The sequence below is a fragment of the Sphaerodactylus townsendi genome, linkage group LG03 (assembly GCF_021028975.2).
Source record: "Sphaerodactylus townsendi isolate TG3544 linkage group LG03, MPM_Stown_v2.3, whole genome shotgun sequence".
Lineage (NCBI taxonomy): Eukaryota > Metazoa > Chordata > Lepidosauria > Squamata > Sphaerodactylidae > Sphaerodactylus > Sphaerodactylus townsendi.
Genome location: NC_059427.1, coordinates 108919584 through 108941290, shown reverse-complemented (window position 1 = coordinate 108941290; position 21707 = coordinate 108919584). Strand labels below are relative to the sequence as shown.

The 21707-nt window shown below is 46.8% G+C and overlaps 1 protein-coding gene across 4 annotated transcripts; it reads right to left on the bottom strand.

Annotated features, from left to right (window-relative positions):
- Positions 1-2411: 2411 nt before the first annotated feature.
- On the bottom strand, positions 2412-20622 carry PRR36 (proline rich 36). Of its 4 annotated transcripts, none has more exons than XM_048489708.1 (7): positions 20422-20622; positions 15484-15577; positions 14338-14812; positions 13735-13789; positions 11041-11198; positions 7165-9726; positions 2412-5348 (listed from the first exon to the last, which is right to left on the bottom strand). In XM_048489708.1, the coding sequence occupies exons 3-7, from the start codon at positions 14726-14728 to the stop codon at positions 4936-4938; spliced, it is 3579 nt and encodes a 1192-aa protein (XP_048345665.1). In that variant the 5' UTR covers positions 14729-14812; positions 15484-15577; positions 20422-20622; the 3' UTR covers positions 2412-4935. The 4 variants fall into 4 exon arrangements, with proteins under 4 accessions (XP_048345665.1, XP_048345667.1, XP_048345666.1 ...); XM_048489710.1 differs by having other exon boundaries at positions 14464-14812; XM_048489711.1 differs by having other exon boundaries at positions 5253-5389; positions 20422-20620.
- Positions 20623-21707: the final 1085 nt, after the last annotated feature.

Below are 21707 nucleotides of genomic sequence, written 5' to 3'. Positions count from 1 at the left end.
CTGTGCACCGCTTTTGTAGCCAGAAAATACCTCAGTTCAGAATGTGATGCCATTTTACCAGTAGGTATCAGCTGTAGTAGCTGCCTGCAGCCTCCTACTCCAAATGCACTGAGCTTCTGAATCTCAGTTACTGGCCTAGCAGGGGAGGGGTACAGTGTGCTGTTGCCTGTAAGTCTCTGGCTCGCCACTGTGGGAACCAAAATACTGGGTGCCATGGACCTTTCAGTTAATCCAGCCACTTTTGACATTTCTTGTTCTGAATCATGTACATTTTTAGTAGTGAACAACACCTAAGAGGATGGTTTCTGTGTCTCATGGTAAAAAAGAAAGCTGTTCTGTAGCTTCTGTGGGATATATGAGGAGAAGAAGAAGAGGAAGAAGAAGAGTTTGGATTTATATCCCCCTTTCTCTCCTGTAGGAGGCTCAAAGGGGCTTACAATCTCCTTGCCCGTCCCCCCTCACAACAAACACCCTGTGAGGTGGGTGGGGCTGAGAGAGCTCTGAAAAGCTGTGACTAGCCCAAGATCACCCAGCTGGCATGTGTGAGAGTGTACAGGCTAATCTGAATTCCCCAGATAAGCCTCCACAACTCAAGCGGCAGAGCTGGGAATCAAACCCGGTTCCTCCAGATCAGAATGCACCTGCTCTTAGCCACTACACCACTGCTGCTCCCATTGTGGGAAGACGGTGCCCTGCTACTTTTGCCTGAAGAATGGCTGAGCACTTCTGTCCCTCGGTGCTTGTGCTCTATTCAACATGCTTAAGAACACCTATGAAGTTCCAGATGAAGCGAATGTACTGCCACTCTTCCATTTCACCTGAGAGATGGCTTCCTACAGCTCTCTGCTTGAATCCGGCTTTTCACAGTTGTATGTCTCCATGCTAGAAAAACAGCTGAAGGATTTGATTAGGAGATTATTGGTAACCACCGGCTAATGGACACCGACTCATTTGTTCGGCACACTGTCGTGTTGAGGTGTTCTGCAGTTCATTTTTTTTCCACTGGCATCCGAGCTGCGCTTTGTGCTCTACAGGTAACCCCAGCAGACTCCTTCTGGATCACAGTCAATGTTGCTTGCTGCAGTGTCACACTACAATGTATTTGCTGCTGGGTTTTAGTAGCAATTAAAAAAGCACACCACAGACAGGAAAATCCTCCCACAGCTTTTCTGTTCACCTTATGTCAGGATAGTCCTTTCCAGGAGGCAGGGAAAGATGCAGGCAGCACAACACAGAAGAAGTGTCCATGATGCTTGTTTAACTGAATATAGCATACAGTTATTAGAAGAGTAAAGCTGCAGAAAAACAATAGAACTAAGAGGGAGCACAAAGAAAGTGCCGGAAGGACTTTCAGATGCGGTCATGGACTTTTATATTTAAGTGATTGGCTTTACTTTTTAGGAATTTGCTAGATCATTCCAGGAAAGAGTGTGCAATACAACTGATTTCCTCCCATACAGGATTTGCTGCATAAATCCATTTGTCCCTTCTTTCTTACCCAAGAAGACTATTTAAACAGAAAATGTGAGTCCTATGGCTTTTCCACCCCAGCCAAGGATACCTGCAGCCTGCTCTAAGCCTCCATGCCTGTGTTTGTCTCCAGCTCTACCCACAACCCTGGAAAAGTGTGAACAAAATGACTCTCCTCTGCTCTGGTGGTGTGGCAGTGACCCTTATGGCAAGGTTTCCCCACCCAGTTTCTGTCCAGGAAGTGCAGCTGTGCTTTTACCAGTTAAGCCAAGGTGAGTGCAACAGCGGGTATGCTAGCTGCAGGAATCATTTATTACATTGTGAATCCTGTTTCATTCCCTGGTCTTCCACATGAAGCCTGCTGGGTAACCTTGGGCTAATCACAGTTCTCTCAGAACTCTCTCAGCCCCAACTACCTCCCAAGGTGTCTGTTGTGGGGAGAGGAAAGGAAGGGGATTGTAAGTTGCTTTAAGACTCCTTAAAGTTAGAATAAAGCAGGGTTTAAAAACCAGCTCTTCTTCCTTTTCATATTGTATCCCATGGGGCAAATGAGAAGTCAAGCTATTTGAAATGATATTTTTAACCTATTATATTGCAACAGATACAGGGAGTAGCAAAAAAACCCACCCTTACATTATGAAAAAAACCCATAAGGAAATGGTGTGAGTTTTCTATGGGGAGGAATAGGTTGGCTGACAGCTAGAAAGTTAAGAACAATCCTAGCTGAGAGGCAGGATTATACACTATTGTCACCTAGGAACTGATGCTGAGCTAAAACTACCAATTATTTGTGCTTTGCTTTACCTGAAGTGACCCAATCCTTAACAGCAATTGAGTAATAGTAAAAGTTCAATCCTCTAACATCCAATTCAAAATGTGCTTGCAGTCTGAACCTGTATTACATTTTTGCCCCTCCCCACGTTTAAACATTGACAACCACAGAAACTCAAATTCATTTTTATTTTAAAAAACTAAGTAAATCTATCACTTACAGTTTGCTACATTACAAAAGGAGTAACAAACATGAAATAGGGAAAATTGTTACCCAGGTCCACATGTTGCTACAGGTAATGAGGCTCTGTTCCTAAAGGTATTACCTTGGCTGCTCAGACCACGGGAGGAAGCAGCAGCTTGCCTACGTGCATGGCAAATGCAGAACTAGGCTGGTGTTACCCAGATGGAAGCCTTCTGAAAAATATCCCTACATCACAGACCAGGAGGGAAGACCATGTACCCTCAGCAAAGGTTTAAACACATGGCAACTGATAGGATAGCAGTCGCCTTCGCTCGAATAATCTATTTTAAAAGTTGGTGCACCATTTTTCTGCCCACCTCCTGGAGGGGGGGGCGGGCATTCAAGGCTACTGGATAGGGCTAATGTTGACCGCTTCCCTTCAGCTAGGAACCAGGTGGGTTAGCATCTTAAGGGAGGAGTGGTTATAGAGTCCCCTAATCTTGGTGCATGCATTTTTAATTTAAAAAAATAAATAAATCCATGTTTCTACAAAGTAGGCTGGAAAACAGTTTTGGAGGTGGGGAAATTACCTGCTGATATTGCTGAGTTCAGAAAAGGAAGGCATCTCCACGCCTCTTGGTACACATGGAGAGGATCTGACAGACATAAGGCTGCTCTTGCGATATGATTGATGCCGTAATACTTCTTGTCACAAGTCTGCGATTTGGTAGGTTCCAGAAGCATCACTTGGGAGGTTAATGGTGGGTTCAGGTGAAGGGAAGATAGAAGGCAAACTTTTCCATCTGATAAACATTACTGATGTGAAACTCATCCTCTAACCCAGTGGTCATCTAGCAACAGTCACTATTTCCAGGCACAGTCTGATGGAGAAGGACAGGCATAACCATTCCGATCTGAAATAACTCGTTTGGATTGCTAATAGCTGTACTTCCTCCTACACTTAATAGGAAGAAAATAGTGACTGAAGCAAGATATCCCCTCACCCCACTACAATTTGCTTCCACAGCCATAAAGCAGCTGAAGAGTTTCTCTGCCCTTTTCAAGAAACCACTATAGAATCAATAATTAGTTCATCTCCTAGTTAACACAAAGTATAGACTGAATAGTATTTTGTCAGTTTTCACTCTTAGAAGTCCCTTTATAGAGCATAAGTGGCAGAGGTTCTTACTACAAGGTACCGTTAATATAGAAAGCTTCATCAGGGTGAACTACCTTTGGTCATAGCCAAGGCAGGTGATCCCTCTGGCTGGACAGTTATAGTTGGCAAGAGGGAAGTGCTTTTGTTTTGCTGTTAAGTCACATCTGACATGGTGGCCCCTGGGGGTTTTTCAAGGCAAGAGATGTTCAGAGATGGTTTGCAATGGCCTTCCTCTGCATCACAACCCTTATATTCCTTGGACATATCTAAATATCTGTGAGGCCAACCCTGCTGAGTTTATGAAACCTGCCTGAACTATCTGCTGGTACAAAGAGTCAAATGAACGTGTTAACTTTGATGCTTGGTCCAGCTTCATTATAAGGTGCTGAATTGTATATTTATATCAACAAGACTCCTTCCCAACTCCAAGTTCAGGTTTTCCAAAACTCGCTCTAAAACGGAATATCAGAGTGAGCCGTATTTCTCTTCTCCCCTTATCGTGCAGGGTGCAGATCTCCATCTGTACCTCAAGGTCCTATTGCCGACCGCCTCCTTAGCTGTTGGCAGTGATCAGCTCTTGAAAAGATGGTGTATTAAATTTGTTCCAAAGTCACTGTTTATAGGAGAAAACATTTCTTTATCCACAAAGTCTGCTACATCCCTTCAGTGGACAAAACCTTACCTATAACTGGACACAAATACAAGATGTTGCCCTCAGACAGGATGGTGAAATAATCTCTCTTCCTGGTCTATAAAGGTCCTTGACAGCTGTAGTCAAATATGGGAAGGAAGGCATTTTTACTGATTGATTCCCTCTGTGAATTAAAAGAGCAAGATGCCAATCTGTTTGCCCTGGCCAGTAGTATAAACCTCAGGGCCAGCAGCAGTGGTGTCAAGTTAGTGGCCCGTTTCTGCACTATTGCAGCCTCTAGTGAGAGAATGGGCCATCCTTGAGTTTGCACATTTTAATCAGGCAATTATACTCACGACTGGTCTCCTGTACTGAAGAGAACCTATTGCATATAACTGAAGACCTAAAGTAGCATAAAAAGGCTGAATAACCCAGTAAGCCAATAGCAGCTCAAAAGTGAATTTGCATGTTTTTGCAAGGGATGAACAGGAATTACTCTGGTATGCTCAACTGCACCCACAGCACACAGCACAAATCACCTCAACTTTAGCAACTGACATTAGCTGCCCAAAAAGGGGAGAAGAAAAGGATATCTTCAGTCATATAATGTTCAGAGTCTAAGGCACCATCAAAATGCCCAGTCAGAATATAAAAAAGGATGCATAAAGGACCCAATAACCAAAAAAAAAAAATGGCTGCAAGATTAAAACTAGGGAGAAGTCAGTGAAAGGTCTCTACCTCTACCACAGTCCAGTCCCCATGGGGGGATGACATGTCCTCAGGGGAGAAGCTCGTCACTGAAGTGATGCTGGCCCGTGATTCGTCCAGAGGGGATATCAGTTCCGTCCATTTGCTAATCTCAGCTTCGGTGTTCACAGGCCCCTTCCCACCAACAGCACCAGAAGGTGCCTCTGCTGAGAAAAGCAGCGTCCGGCTGATTAGCTGCTGCACAACTGTAGCCTGGATGCTTCCCAGGTGAAGGCCCTGCTCTTGAGAGGCAGCACACGAGCAGCAACTCCCGTCTTCGTCGTCCAGGCCAGGCGTCTCAGCACCACCCTCTACTTCATAGATAGTGGAGAGGATCTCTGATGGACATGGGCCCCAGGGGAAGGGCAAACCAGCTCCATTGTCACCTACAAACAGGGCAAGGAGGCTTGGGTTGGAAAGAGCAGCCCTTGGTGGGTGAGGGTTGACAAACAAGGAGAGGAAGTGACAAACGAGAACAAACAGGAGAGTGGGAAAGAGGCCAAGGTTTTGTTTTTAAGTTGCTTCTCCATCTTGCAAGAACGAAATCCCCAGATTTCAGGACTGTGCTGATCTACTAAAGCCAGTGTCAAAGTTTTGGGGCTACTGATGCTACGTAGAAGGGCTCTCCAGCAAGGATTCTGGAGTGGGCCCTTTTGTTGCCCCACGAAATGTCAGCCCTTCCTGCCACACTGTCTGATTCTTATAGTAGAGGATGACCTAAAGAAAGGGTGGCTTTTTGGAACGTACCACTTGGTGTATTGTTAAAACAAAGCAGATCTCTGCAAATATGTGAGCCCATGTCAGCCACTCATTTTTCTCAAAGAAAGAGGGACAAAGGGAAATATATTTAGGTCTCAACAGGCAGAAATGTGAACTTCATCCTATCAGAGCTGCTTGCTCTGAAGCCCCTAGTAACCTAAGAGTTCTTGCTTGGCAAGTTTCACTTCAAGTCAGCTCCAGCAAGCACAAAGCAAATGGCTCCAGCAACAAAGCTAGAGCAAGCAATAGTTTACATTGCCTGAGGGGGTCCCAAGACAACCTGCTCAGATTCAAGAACTACTGCTACTGCAAACTTGTGTGTCCCTCCCCACAACATGGCAACTTGTTGGCCGTTAAAGCTCCAACTGGAATCCATCTTTTTAGTTGACTACAAGAGTTTGTGGGCTGCTATTAACCTACATGTTCATCCATCCTAGCTTTTTGAATTTCTCAAATTTAAGGTAATCACTTACTACACATTCAAAACCCCACTACATGAAAGCAGGACTGCAAAGTTCAGACTAGTAAAGTCAGATGGTACCCATTTGTCTTGCCCCTGCCCACTCACCACATTTAGGAGAGGCTGGTCCAGACAACGAGGCTGCCTGTGAACAGCTCAATGGATTATAGCATGTTGGCGGCACTGTGGCATACTTGCACACCACATAGCTCCTTATGCTCTGGATCACGCCCTGTGCAAGCACAACGAAGCCTCGCTTTCTCTCAGAACTCCAATTGGCAGCTTTGGCCAAGGATGAGGACTAGAAGTTAAGGCAGGGAGCAGCTAAAAGCAGCTACCACTAAGCTGGGCATTTAAACAAGGAAGGTGTTGCCACTGCTTATCGATCAGAGTCCTGCAAGTCTACTTGACTACCTTGCTGGGCAGATTCACTGAATTTCTGCCATTTGTATGAGATGGCATGAGCCAGAGATGGCACAGAAGCCTCAAACCCCCACCCTCGAGGGCTGCAAGCAGAGTTCTGGTTCCTACCACTTGAGCAGTTGAAGACTAGTCTCCCAGCATCTCAGGAGCCAGCTAAAAAGTTTGAGCACTGCCCCCTCCACCATCCCCTACCAATCCCTTCTTTCCAAGTTCAGTGAACAGAAGGTAGGGACGTGTCTCCTGGAAAAACAAGACAGGCTAAGTCATCAGATAGACAAAGTGATGCTTTATTTAATATGTCAAAAGACTAAGAAGTTTACCCTTCTCAGAAGAACACTAAAATACACACAGCTTCCCCTGAGGAAGTCTGTAAAGGGTTAAGGGAAAGTTCTCAAAAACACAGAGACAGAAGTATGCCTGTTTGGCTAGAGACACAAATGGAACAAATACACATGGAGGGAGGGGGCCCCCATCTCCCTTCCCTACAAGGTACTATTGCACAGTGAGATACCACAGGTTAGCACTGACATAGACAAAGCAGGTTTTCCTCTATACATTACCTGCAGCCAGATTATGAGTGGCAGCGAAAGGCAGGGATGCCTCTTCATCCTGCACTCTGGTCTTCTGGGAGGCTGGTGTGGCCGGTGCCGGGTGCTCCCAATCCACGGGCGTCTTGCTATGGGACTCTTTAGGGAGTGGTTCCTTGCTGCCCTCTGTGGAATGCTCTTCGCTCTCCAGGGAAGAAAGGCCAGGACTCTTGCCACAGCTGTCAGTGGAATGGAGGTGGAAAGCACCAAAGACATCACAAGAAGCCGCTGAATTGGTAGAAGCAGGGGTCTCTGTGCCGGCATCACCAGAGCCTGGCTCGTCAGACTCCTCCACTGAGTGGGCCAAGGAGGGCTTGCCAGGTGGAGACCTGGACAGACACACCGTTTCTGTGAAGGCCGGGTCCTTCAGGAGGTCTGCGTCCAGGTCCACTTCCTCCTCTGAGGACACCGTAGGTTCAGTAGGTGGGTCGCCAAGGATTTCGTCAGCTGGCAGAGTCTCCGCCTCATCATCTCCTTTCTCCATGTGGATGCCCAGGTCTAGCTCACCAGGAAGGTCCTCCAGGGGGCTCAGCAGCTGGTGGCAGGTCTGCTCCAGTTTCTCATCAGATTTGGACTCCACTCCCGAGCTACTGTCATAGTCCCGCAGCTCCTCTGGGGTGCTGGTCTCACTGCTGCTCTTGCCAGCCAGATCAGGACCGCTTAAGGTGCTGGACTTGGAGGAGGAGCCTCCTCTTTCAGGGGAGTGGCCGTTCAGCACTGAGCAACTCAACAGGAGTTCAGGGGCTTCAGGAAGCTGAGTAGGTGGCTCCTGCAAAAGCTCTAGGCTCTTCAAGGGCAGAGTCTGAGGTTTGGGCATCGACAGCTGGCCAATGCCGCTACCAGGTGACACCTCCCCTGAAAGACGGGGCAAAGGATCTGGTTCTTCGCATTTGGGAGCATCCTCTGGTTTCAGGCTACCAAGACACACCTCAGCCACAGCATCACCCCCAGGGCCTCCAATGCAAGAACATTCACCCACAGAGCCGGACACACCACCATGACCGGCATCAGCATCTCCCATTGACTCTGCAGGGAGCAAGGCCACAGCATCCACAGGGAAAGAGAGAGAAGACTTGTCCACGACACCCTGACTGGTATCTGGATGCTTTTCTAGAGGTTGAGCTTCCACTATCCCATCTTCAGCAAGAACGACAGCTCTATTCAGCTCTTCTGTCTGAGGAGTGGCTAACTCCTGAGCACCTTCAGTATTCAAATATACTTTTCCTTCAAAGTCTGTGCAGCTCATCCTTAACGTCTCATCCTCCACAGGAAACACTTTCCTCTGCCACTCTTCCTCTTCATACAGAGGCTGGGCGGATGCCTTAGCCATTTTGTCAAAGCCACCATGTCCTTCACCATCCTCAGCTGTCTGAGGCTCAACCATAATTCTCAGAGGAGAATCTACCAGGCTGGCTGAGGGAGACTGTTTCACCTGGAAGGCAGTCTCTTCCTGCATTCCTGCCAGTGTCACAGGTTGGACTTCTTCAGCAAACACGACCAAGGAGGCAGGAGAAGGAAGTCCTCCCACACAGCTTGGCACAGGAAGCTCCTCTTTAACCAGTATCTGGGAGTCTTCATCTAAGGAGGAGATGGATAGGTGGCAGACATCTTCACAAGATAGTGCAGTTTCAAGCAATGGGTATAGCTGCTCAGGGGGAACTGGAATATCTGAGTGTGGAAGTGCTTGTTCCTTCAAGTCCTGGAAGTCTGTGCTTTCTCCACAAGGCTGCACAGATTCCAATGGTGGAGTCTGGGAATCAGGTGCCAAATGAGTAAGAGAAGGTAGTTGGCAGAGTAGTTCTGAGTGCAAATTTGGTGTTTCTTCTGGTAGCTCTGAGATCTCAGGGACAGGCAAGTTAGGCCTTCCACGGGGAGAAGAGACCTTCACATGTTGTGGACTAGGAAAGACCAGAGGTACTTCCTCCAGTATTGGAGTTGACATTTGTGGAACCATGGTGCCCAGGCACCCAACCCTATCCTCCCTCCCTCCCTCGTCCGTTGGCACACTTTGCTCGGTCTCTTGAGCTTCTAGCCTGCTGGCAACAGATTCTTTTAAGAGAAGCTGGGCATCAGTCTCTACCTCGGTTGTAGGCTGCAGTTCCATAGGCTTTGTATCCTCAATAGGCAAACTTTTTTCACCAATGGCTGGCTTGGCATTCCTTTGATCAGTTGCCTTCTGAAGCTTTTTTGGAGCAGCAGCTTGATCTTTGCTTGGAAGGCTATCTTTCTTGAGAAGCTTCTTGCCTGGACTGCTGCCTGCAGCCAGTACCTTGGGCACAGGAGTTTTGTATGGTGTTGCTGGACGGGTGCTTCCAGCAGTTGTCTTGATAGGAGTTCTGGGCTTAGGTGCCTCCAAAAGCTTCTTCTCCAAAAGCCTGGGATTCTTAGGCATGGTTACATTCTTCTGTCCAAGGCTTGGCTCAGATTGCAATTTGGAGTTTGCAGATTTGAGAGGTTTGGTGGCAGGTAACTTTTTCACAGCGGGGTTAGTGCTTGAAAGCTTGGCCTTTGGCATGGTAGTGGCTCTGGTAGGATCTGCAAGATAAACGAGACCTTAAGCCCTTTGGCCTGGTGGGAGAAGTATGGCTTCATGCAGGACCTGGACAAGAATGCAGAATGCTAGAGAAGCATTTTGTTCAGAAGGTTTTAAAAGTGTGATGATGTTTATATGTCCACTAACATTCCCACTTGGTTACTGAGTTGCGTACTCTACTTGCTGACCTCCCAGACAAGCAGCATAGGAACCATCCCATGTTTTTTTTTCTCTAAAGAGCTCAGAGGAGCACATATAGGATAAAATGGCAAAGGGAGAACGAGGAAAGATGGTGATTGGCCCAAGGTCACCCTGTAAACTTTGAGACCAGGCGGGATCTGAACTCAGAACTCCCTGGAGCTGGTATGACGCTTCAACCACAGTACCACGCCAGTGGTCACCACAGTACAGAAGTAATGCTTCAGCATATGTTCAATGTATTTTTTCCTCCTCACAAAATCACCACTGGACATTTGTCAACCATTAGCTTACAACAGGCCATTAAGAAATGTATTGCTGCCCTCTAGGAAAGGTAGCAGCACAAATCTTTGTACCAGGTAGTACAGCATGCCATAGCTAATTAGTATCTTGGGAGGCAGCATGGCATAATGGATAGAGTGTCAGACTAAGATCTTGGTAGGCCTGAGTTCGAATTCCCACATGCTATGTAACCTTGGACCTGTCAAATATTCTCAGCCTGATCAAACTCAGTAGTTGTGAAAGCACGCAGGAGGAAAGAATGACGTTTCTAAGTTGTTTTAAGTCCCAGCAGGAAGAAAAGCAGAATATAAATAAATGCATGCCTCTGCAGTAAGGTGATCAGATGCTGGATGGTTTTCTATAGGTTGCCCCGCATTCCAGTCTACAAAAGGGATCTAACAGATGGAACGGGGAAGGGGAGCAATTTCTAACAGTTTCCTCCCCCCATGCTATTCCTGGAAATGCCCACTCCCTCAGGAACAGTGGGGTGATATATGTGTGTTTTGAACTGTAGCAGGAAGCATGAAGTCACATTCTGCATCTGGATACCCCCTGATGAATCCAACCCAGTGAAGTTATATAATTTCAATTATTATTGTCAAGCCATGTCCCTATATGCATTTCAAAATTCTTTTTGGGTGAGTGGGAGGAGTCTTATGACTTTTTAAAGACTAACAGGTTTTCATTGTAGCAAGAACTCTTAATATCATATGGTATGATATTATAAAAAACTAGCCCAGCTACTCTCTCTGGAATCCCCAGTTGCAGGCAGACTCCTGGATGTACTCCTATGTACACATCCAGCTTCTAATGTATCACATAGAATAGAGACTTACCTCTTGTTGTGGTCAGGGTGGTTTTTGGCTGCTGCACTGCTGCAGCCTGACCAGCAGGTGGTACTGTGTGCTTAGGTTTGCCTATGCCTTTGTCATTGACCGGTGCTCTGCTCAGGGCTGATGAAGAAGTTGCATTCTTAGTCCCTGGCAACCAAGTCCTGAAATTGAGAGCAAAGTATTAGAATACAGGGGCTGTGCTGCTGCACCAGAAAGCTGGCAGAAGCACAAGTGCTTGTACTTGAAAGCTTTGGTAGTTAGCTGGCCTCACTGTTCTGAAGCGATCTTGGCAACCCTGGAAGGCTCTGACAATTGCCAGTCCAAAAGCTACAAGGAGGCTACAGCTAGGGGACAGCAACCATTTAGGGCATATGATCAAATCAGCTTCATTTGCAACCATTCCAGCCACTCATCCATTTCATGGGAGTTGGTTCCGAAACTTGTAAACGTGGGGAAAATAAGTGATTTGTCCTTCTTTCCCCTGCTCATTTAACATATCCCAATTCTAGCCGATGCACATTCTAACTCAGGGTCCCCAATGGGGTGCTTGTGGGTGCCATGACACCCGCTAAAACCTTTCCTGATGCCTACAATGTGCTTTCAGAAAGTGGGCAAGGCTTTTGCCCAGCAAGGTTTCTGATGTGGCTGTGCTGATTTTCAAAAACTTTCCTTTGGCGGTCACCACAGCACAAGAATCTTCATTGTGCGACTGATGGTAAGCGATGACAGCCATTTTGTGGCTGCACCCACCACAATGTCTGCATTTCAAAGATGCCTGCAGGCTCAAAAGTGCTGGGGACACCGGCCTGTCCCCATTCCTTTACTGTTCATTTGTCTCTCTAAGTCCAGTCTTCTTTCACCCTTTCAATCATTTCCACAAATTGGAAGTCTCTTGAAAAATAGGAAAGAATCAGAACAGGGTTTTTTGCCCTTAGTTCAAAATTCAGGTACCAGAATTTGAATAAATATTCACCTTCCCTCCAAGAGAGCAGTCAAATGGGCAAGATACAGGTTGCCCTGGATTTTTTGTCTGTTGAAACCTGGAGTCTAAGTATATGTTACATTTTCTTTATAGCCTTCCAAGGTCCTTGCAGTCAGATGCGTCTTGCAGGTTCTATGTTCAAAACTCAGGCCCCAGTTGCATGCGGATAATTTGGATCTGGACCATGGGAGGAAGGATTTGAGACTCCTGCCCCATGCCATTTTCCCCAACTGGAAATGGCCCTACTGTGGAAACTTACATGCAACCTATCAATATGCGTGGTTTCCCTTGAAGGGCACCCCCCCCCCCGCGCCGCCATTTCAGATCAGGATGATGGCATGGGGGGAGGGGGGGCAGGGAGGCTTAATTCCCTCCTCCTCCAGGTCTCAACCCAAATCACCTCCATGCACATGGAAATTGAGTTCAAAGCACAGAACTCACATCCGATTGCCGGGACCTGGAGAAGATGAAAAGAAACTGTATCTTGTAGTTCAATCCTTAAAATTGTTTCCCTTTCTCCTGAGGGGAAAAAATTTACTCAGAAAGATCCCCTCACATAAAACTCAAATGTTGACACTAAACATTATCTAGATGAACTGAAGCACCCAAAATAAAATGTGCTCCAGGAACAATTTATATTAGCCAGCACAACTTGCTTTCCTGTGGTGCCTCAATGTGGGAAACCTTGTGGACTTAGTCAACTCTGGTCTTCTCAATCAAAAAGAATGAGACATCTCAGCTGCTAGATGTATCTCCTCCAACTACAAAACATGAAAATGTGTGCTTGATCACCTTGCAACAGCACATGTTAAGTCACTCCTGCTTGATATTAACAGCAAGGATTAAAAAACAAATAAAACTAAATTCACAGGAATGTATGCAGGGGTCTATAATTAAGGACTCCAGAACTAAATATGACTTCGTATGGAACCAAAAAGAACATACAAGCATTAAGGTAATATATTCAGGGGGCATAGTTCAGATGATAAAATAACTAATCAGTATGTGAAAGGAATGGCAGGCAAAGGCTTTTATGTGACCCAAAAAGCTTCTTAGAGATGCTTCACAGACAGGGTAATGGTAGAGGTAAATAGTTGCCAGTAGTGCGAACCATGTGCAGGGAGCAGCAGTGGCATAGGAGGTTAAGAGCTCGTGTATCTAATCTGGAGGAACTGGGTTTGATTCCCTGCTCTGCCGCCTGAGCTGTGGAGGCTTTTCTGGGGAATTCAGATTAGCCTGTACGCTCCCACACACGCCAGCTGGGTGACCTTGGGCTAGTCACAGCTTCTCGGAGCTCTCTCAGCCCCACCTACCTCACAGGGTGTTTGTTGTGAGGGGGGAAGGGCAAGGAGATTGTAAGCCCCTTTGAGTCTCCTTACTGGAGAGAAAGGGGGGATATAAATCCAAACTCTTCCTCTTCTTCTTCTCTTCTTTATGCTGGACCACTAAAACAACCATACAGGGTGCTCCTGTGTATATTTATTACTTATTGGGATAGCTTTTGTTGACCACTTCCTAATAAAGGTAGAAACTTTATGATTATAGTTAACAAGTCAGTTGATAATGGTAAAATGTACCTTCTCAATTACACAAACAGGCTCCCTTACATGGCTCTGCCAATCTCGTGCTCTGAAATTTGACATAGTTTGGATGAATAAAAGGCTGCTGAGATAGGCAGCTGTATGAGAAAAGCAACCAAGTGCCTAACGTCATACCTGGTGGGCTTCGGCTGTTCAGCTTTCTTGGACTTTGTGGCAGTTGACTTTGGGGCTAGGGAAAATAACAAAAAGATGTTCACCTTAGTCAACACTCTTAACAAAATACTTAGCAAACTGTCAAAACCCTCATCGGACAAGTCTGCAGGCAAGAACAGAGTGGCTATCTAGTGGCAGCAGTTGGAACTAGATAAGGCAGCTGGAATCCTCTGTTGGGGATTTGAGAATAAAATGGTTGCCAGAGACAGGGGTTATATTTTGCACACCCATAGCAGCAGTACCTTGCAAGCATGGAATCTCAACAGTAGCTGGTAAAATTTCTGGATACAAACCATGCAACATTAATGGTTCAGGTAGGAAATATCAATCATCTGCAGAGCTCTGTGCCCTTCATTTTCCATGCAAGAGCTGGAAAGGCACTAAGCATAGAAGCTGATAAGTCTAGCTAAGCTATGGCTGGGGAACAACTCTCCTTGATATCTGGTTTCCTCCAACCAACATATGATAAAAGATCAAGACAGGTCCCAAGGAGGCCTCCATCACATTAGCCTAGCATTAAGAACATGCTGGGGAGGGGAGGGGTTTCAGTCAGCAAGGACATACCAGACACTGTAGGCTGTGATGCCCCTTTTGCTGGTTTTTGTTGTACCTCCTTTTTCTGGACCACTTTTTCCAAAGCCATCAACCCATTGGGTTTCTCCCCCACTGCCTTTTTCACTGCCACCCTACCAGATGTGTTGTTAATGGCACTGTTCTTAGGGACCAGGGGCTTGGTCTGAGAGACATTCGGTTTCTTAGCTGGGCCATTGTTGAGTGTCTTGGAAACACCACCAGGAGCTGTGGGAGGGCGAGATGCGACAGCTGCTGGCTGAGTGGTCTTGCTGGGTTTTCGTTTTGCTGAAGGCAGACGAGCAGCTGGTGCCGCTTCACTGGTGGCTGTCACACCATTCTCCCGTGGAGCAGAGCCTCCATCTGCAGCTGCTCTGCCATCCATCTTCACACCCACAAGCCCTAGGCAGCCTGTCTGTATATCCCTGACCTGGCAGGCAAGATACAACCCTCCGATTTCAACTTTGGCCTGAAGAGAGAAAGAGAGAGAGACTGCTGTGATATTACCGGTACTTTTTAAGAAAGCTCAATTAGAGACACTTTAGGAATTACCAGATGTTAAGTGTAAATAGAAGGAAAAGCCCAAGGATGCAGGGGATTAAAACTGGGAGCTTTGGATGTAAAGTACATGGACCTGCAGTGATTTATTCTAAAGTACTATTGGCAATACAAAAATGGGGGGGAGGTAGCAGAATTGCTATCATCTGCTGATATGAAACCATTTTAAGCTGATAGTCACAAGACTGTAAATGGTGGATTTATGTGTTCTGTAGGTCCTCCGTAGAAATCCAACAGATAGCCAAAACAAAACCCCAAACCCTATGGTCCTCTTCTAGGAAGACAAGGTTCGCAGTTACAGCTGCTTTGGTTAGGATTCTTGCAGGCCTTTGATCATATCAAACTCAACTGTCAGAACCCACCTCAGCTGAGAGGGAGCAAAGGCAATGTCCTAGTAAGATCACTAGAACTGGGGGTGGAGAAGCTTACCGTTATCACCACAACTAATTTTATTCAGCTCATGTCGCTAAGTGTTCCCAATATGTCACTTGGTCTGAAATCAACATTACGCAGACAATGCTACACCTTAAAAGTGAGCTTCATATTGCCATGCTATCTGATAATGCTCCATCTAAAACCTACCTTTGGATTTTGCCAGACTGGCTTCCTTTTTTAAAAATGTAATGATCAAAGTGAGGAAAAGCAGGTTCAAAACTGCACAGAGACGCCAGAGATCCTGCGGTAAAAAAAGAGCAGAAGCTATTAAACGAACAGTACTATCCGGGGATGAGGGGTGTGTGACCCCGGCAGCAGTATAAATGCCACCTAAAGTTGTCATCAGTGGATCTACACTGGTGCAGGGGCACTTACAGCAGCCCTGGGGAGCCGCATGGCTACACTGTCCAAATGCCAATGTTGCTGTGGCCCCAGTGTCCCACTGGCATAGGAACCTATGTCAATGGGAACATTCCCAGGGGTGGAACTAACTTCAGTCAGTCCCCAGAGCCCTGTCAGTCTGGGAATGCACCCTTTTTTGTGGTGTGCCAGCAATACGGGTGGTGCTGCCCATTGGGCTTCATAGGGACTTTTTGCTGCAATCAGAGGAGGTTGGCTGTTTTCTTGCTGGGCTCAGGGCTGCAAACCTCTGTGGAGGAAGTGAGGCTGGGCCATGCCCAGTCATTGTGCTACACAGGATTAGGTGGGCTTTGATTTAGTTCTGAATACATGCATCTGGATTCCTTCCAATGCAATCTGAAATGATGGCCTCCACAGTGATGCATTTAGGGTTGATATGTAGACCAGGTTCGAGGAGGCTGAAGACCCGACGCAACACCCATATGCTGAACAGTCAGGTCTCCCTCTCTATATATTACAACTCAAGTGCCCCAATGTGGTTAGCATGGCCAGCTTTAGTCATATTGCTCTTACAAACAACTTCCAGCAGTGGCACTTTAACACCAACGCAGAGGTGTGGTGATTCTTGTCACAGCCTTTGTTATAACAAGGGTTATCTGCAGTGAAGAGGGCAGAAGCAACCTAGCCAAGTCCACCTGTACAAAACCTAATATGGTGCAGAAGCCTACTCTAGGTCAGCTGTCAACAAAGTTAACAACCACGTGGCTTTGGGAAGCCTCCATGCACTTGGAGAATGTCTCAGGACATTCTTGCCTCACAAAATGGGATTGCTAAATGCAGTCAGAATTCAAACCTGTGCTCTTCACTAACCTGAAGCCATTTAATTCCAATTATTTTCAGGCTGGTTGTCATTTATCAGCATTAATGGGTAGGAACTTGGTATATTCTCAGAGTCACTCATAAGCTTCAGGACCAAGGTTTTGAAAGACGAACTCAAATTTGTTACCCTTTCCCTATTAATTGGGCTATCCCAGATCAAGACTTTTGCCCTGAGCAAAGGGTCATACACCTTACCAGTTACTGTACCACCCAATGCTTTCAGGGTGACAAACCCCACCCAGGTGAAAGTGAAACCTCTCTTTTTCTCTTAATTTTTGATCCATTTCCCCAGTCACAGCTGAACAAAAATACCACCACCACATGGTAGCTTGGATGCAAGAGATACCACAATTAGATGTGCCTAGAGTTGCTATGAACCAACTTTTGAGATAAGCTCCTTACAGATTTTTAAGCAACTGCTGAAAACTGTAGCATGCATGGTTAGAAGACCAAGGTTTAAAAGGAGCTTGCAGCATTTTCATTCTGTTCCACACACACAATGGCCAAAGAAACTAAAAACCATGACACAGAAGTTTCATTTCAATAGACAGCTCAGATGTTACAATCATCAATAGCTCCACTTTACAGCAAGCCAAGATTACAGCCTGGGTGAGAAATCACCTGCTCCCTTAAAGCAGTCAAAGATACATTTCATCCCGTCCAGCCAGTTTAACAGAGAGAACGAACCGCCATGAAGGGACTACAGAACTAGTCTTCCACTCAGCTTTATCTACTCAAACGATCATTTTAAAAGTGTGACTCAATCATTTAGAAGAGCTTCTGTGGTCCATCTGATTCACTTCCTGCCCTGGAGTGTATAGCAAAAGTAATCTGAGGAAGCAAAAGTGTATAGCAAAAGTGGTCTGAGGACTCATACAAAAACAGAATTTATATTTTCAGGTTAGATGAGTAAAGTATCTGTTCAAAACATTCAGCAAAGATTTTACGGGGCCAACTGAAGCTACAGTCTACACTGATAGTTGCTCTTTAAAACCATGCAATAACTTCTACAACTTCTCCAGGCAACTGGCAGCCATTCCCTCTCCTGTACCTCTCCAACACAATGCAGATGCATGGTGTTTTCCTGTCATCCCCCCTTAAGACCACAGCCAGGCATCTGAGATCTACCACCAAGTTCCATTTAACATTCCCTTCTCAAATGTGCCTATTCCTTCTTCTTGTGACCTACATGTAGTTGGGCCTGGCCTACACATGCAGTAGAATGAGGTGGCTGAATTCTGAGGTAGTAGGAGACAGGTGAGTGGGCTTCCACATGTGTAATGCTTCCCATTTACCCCACCCCACCCCACCCCACACACACACACACCGTGCAAATAAAAGAGGTACCACATTTAAGAGAAAATTTTGAAGCTCGGCCCTTTACATGATGTCCTAGTTTTTATTTCTAGGGAATTATTTGCATGGGAAACTTCAGAAATAATTCCTCACCTGCCGTCTAAAGTGAACCAGTCCATTCTACTACCTCATCACTTGGCTTTTATTTAACAGGTCATAATCAGCATCAAAGACAATGCAATCATTGTGTTTTCTAGGCAACATTTTTGGCAAAAAGGACAACATGGGATATAGATTAAAGTTACCAATTTGGCAGGCCCTTTCTTGCTACTAAGGTGTTTCCTTCAACACATACAACTATCATTGTAGTGATATTCTTAAATGGTCTCCCTAGTAGTTACAAACATTTTATTTGGTTGCTTAGAGCTCAGTGCAACAATAAAAGTGGGGTTCCGGCTCATTAAGGCTTTTGCCACAAGGCTTATTTTGGCTGCAGTAGACTAACAGGGGTGAACTGTTCAAAAACATTTTCAAGCATCTGCAATAGCTCTCCCAAAAATTAAGTATTTGCTCCAGACCATATCATAAGTATCAGCGTGCTGAGAGCATGACAGACTCCTGGGAACCCTTGTTTTTCTTTCTGTATGATGCTCCATGATACAACCCTCTGCTTTCTCAGCCATGTTGTGGAAAGCTATTTCTGCATTCTTCCCATTTATTCAAAGTGGAATTATGCTGAACACATCACTGCTCCCTCATCCGCCACCCTATCCTTCCCAGCTCCCAAAAGGAGAGAGTCAAAAGCAACTCAGATGCACTATTTTAACAGCAACAACTCATCTGTCTTGTTTTCAATATATTCTCAGGAGGAAAAGCTACTTTACCAACTGGCTTATTTATATGGTGGGTGCTACGGCCCTCCATTGAGGCTTTATTTTTTCATCTCTCAAAGATAGCCACCAGTGGTAGGGACCCTGAAGGATCTCTGCACAAGGACGTGTCTTCCTCTTCTCCCCACCCCACTTTTCCCACTGTCAAATTGAATAATAAACTTACTGAACAAGCATTCAATTAAACATGAAAGGCTCAGCTCATCTGAACAGTAGCTCTGGAATCCCCATAATCTGAAACCCTAACTCTTGTTCTGTATGCACTTCTGTGATCACCTATAGCTGATACTGAAATCCTGGACCAAGTTTATCTTATTTGAATGCACCTAAAGAGAACATTGCTAGTTTAAACTCATTGGTGCTTGGCACAAATCACTCAAGGGCACACACTATTTCTTCAAAGCCTTCCCAAGTCTAGTCTTTGCACTCCAATGAAAGGTTTCAGTATGTTTCCCCCCACCAAAAAAAACTGTTATGTATTCATCCCAGCCCCTCAAGAGCCTCTCTTTCCCTGTCCATATCACTACAGGAAGCTGCTAGTTTCTCATCTGGACTCCCTCTTTTAATCAAGGTCTACTTTCCATATGATCTTCCTCAAAGATTTTCCTCAGATTTACTTATCACTGAACAATAGAGGGAGGGAGGGTACCAGAACCATTTGTGCAGAATACAAGAATCTCTTTTCTCCCCACTTCAGACCAGAGTCCTCTTTATGGTTTCTCTGTAGGCAGCAAAAGAAAGGGAAAGCAACCTCTTTGTCCATTGAGACCCTAGGAAATAGTACAAGAACAGATTCCTACTAGATAGGAGTTAATCGGGGTTCTCATTACTGTAGAAGTACCGTCTGATACTGACAGGTGTAGGCAGACACGCCCTTGAAGACCAGAAAAGGCTCCACTCGCAGTTACAAAGCAGCATAGGGTGGGGCTGTGTACAGCACAATAAATGGTCGCCCATCACCATCGCAGACCCCTCCCTGAACAAAGAAAGGGATCACGACGGAGCTCCTCCGCCCCACTTTGAGCCTGGCAGCAGGACCAGCGAGTCGTCGTCCCCCCGCCAAATCCCACCTCCTCTTCCCTTCCCTGTCCCCGCCCAGGCCCTCAGCTGCACTTGTAGGCTTCGCTGGCCTCATTCAACCCGCGAGGCAGCCTGAACCCCTTTTAATCCCTTTTTTCAGAAACCGCCCAGTCCGACCCGAAGACAACAACAAAACAGCCCCCGAAGGGATTTGCACGTTCAGAGGCGTCCCGGGGGCGGGAGGGGAGAGGCGCTGCCCGGGCAGGGGGCTCCCAGCAGATGCGCCGCCTTCGGAAGAAAGGAGGCTGCCAAGCAACTCCGAATCCGGTCCTCAGCTTCCCTTTGGCCGGAAGGATCCTGGATCACAAAGCCAACACCCCGCCCCACCCTCCTCCATCAAACACGCCGAGGGATCCGGCGGGGATCTTTCTGCACCTGCCGGGCCAGCCGGCTCCAAGTGCAGCGGCCGAGCAGCGCATTGCCCCCCTCCCCGGCACGGCGTCGGGGGGACGAGGACCCCGCTCAGCCTCTCCGCCCCCCGAGGCGTGCCGCTCCACAGGCTCCAGCTAGAGGCCACCGCCGCCTGCTGCAGCCGCCCCGGGCGCCCCCTAGCCCGGCGCCTGCTCACGACGGCTGTTACCTCGCTCCAGCCAGCCGAACCAACCGTTCCTTCCGAGGGCAGCCCGCGCCGGCTCGGAGTGGGCAGGAGGCCGGCCTGCACGGCTGTTGCTGCTGCTGCTGCTGCTGCTAAGTGCTACTAGGGGCGCGCCTGCGGCTGGCGGGGGGCTGGTGTGTGTGAAGCGAGCGCAGCGCCACAGACACAAAGTAGGCATTGGGGGAGGACGGGGCGGGCGAGAGCAGAAATGCCCATCTCAATTACCCACCCAGCCAATGGCAGCGCCGGATGGGATTTGGAAGAGATGATGTCACTATCGCGGAAAAGCAGGAGCGGAGCTGATCAATTGTGTTACCCCCCCCCCACACACACACACACACACCCACACCCCTACCCCCGCCCCTCCTAACATGGCAGCTGGTTAATAGATCGATGCCGAGGGGGAAGGGCTGCGTGCACCTTCCCCCTGCCGGAGTGTACGTGCTCGCTTGCTATTAATGTCACGTACAAAGGAAAACACTTCGGTTCACACGTGGTTGTACATCACTCCTGAATGAATGTGTGAACCGCTAGCTCCGCCGAGAAGGACGGTGTTTGGATTGGCGACGGGAGACTTGCATGTTTTGCCTGTCGAATTCCGTCCAGGAAAGGATTATGCTGAATTAAAAACTCGTTAAAGGTGCCACAAGATTTCCTATTCTTATTTTTATAGGAATGGATATAACAGGGATATGGATTAATCTGTAAGATCCAAACCAGAGATCACTTGGTATAAGGCAGTGATGATTATGGATGAGTGAATCGGCTCACTGAGCATCATGATCCTTTTTATGTTTACTAAGGAGTGAATTCAGTTACATGCATTTGGTAATAGGGATAGTTGTGTTACCTGATGCTACAAAAACAACAAGTCTTGTGGCACATTAAAGACAACTGGATGTATAGTGGCAGAAGCATTTGTGGGCTCTCACCTGAGTGGCCCCAGCTAGCCTGATTTCATCAGATCTCAGAAGCTAATAATGGTTGGTCCTGGCTAGAACTTGGTTGAGAGTCCACCAAGGAATACCAGGGTCGCTGTGCAAAGGAAGGCAGTAGCAAACCACCTCTGTTAATCTCTTGCCTTGAACACCCTACTCCGTTGCCATAAAGCAGCTGTATGGCTGTATTTATTCAATTTGTATGCCGCCCTTCCCGTTGCAGGATCAGCGCGGCTTCCAACATTTGGCAAATACAGTAAAACCATAGAATTAACAAAACAATTTAAAATCACAGATGGTAACCAAAACAATCCATCTTAGATACCCTAATTT

Excerpts from the sequence above, each read along its gene's own strand:
- PRR36 (XM_048489708.1), bottom strand. The coding sequence starts at position 14,728 with ATGGATGGCAGAGCAGCTGCAGATGGAGGCTCTGCTCCACGGGAGAAT. Across the intron at positions 13,790-14,337 it reads ATCACAGCCTACAGTGTCTG|CCCCAAAGTCAACTGCCACA; the intron begins GTATGTCCTTGC and ends TATTTTCCCTAG. Across the intron at positions 5,349-7,164 it reads CACTCATAATCTGGCTGCAG|GTGACAATGGAGCTGGTTTG; the intron begins GTAATGTATAGA and ends CCCTGTTTGTAG.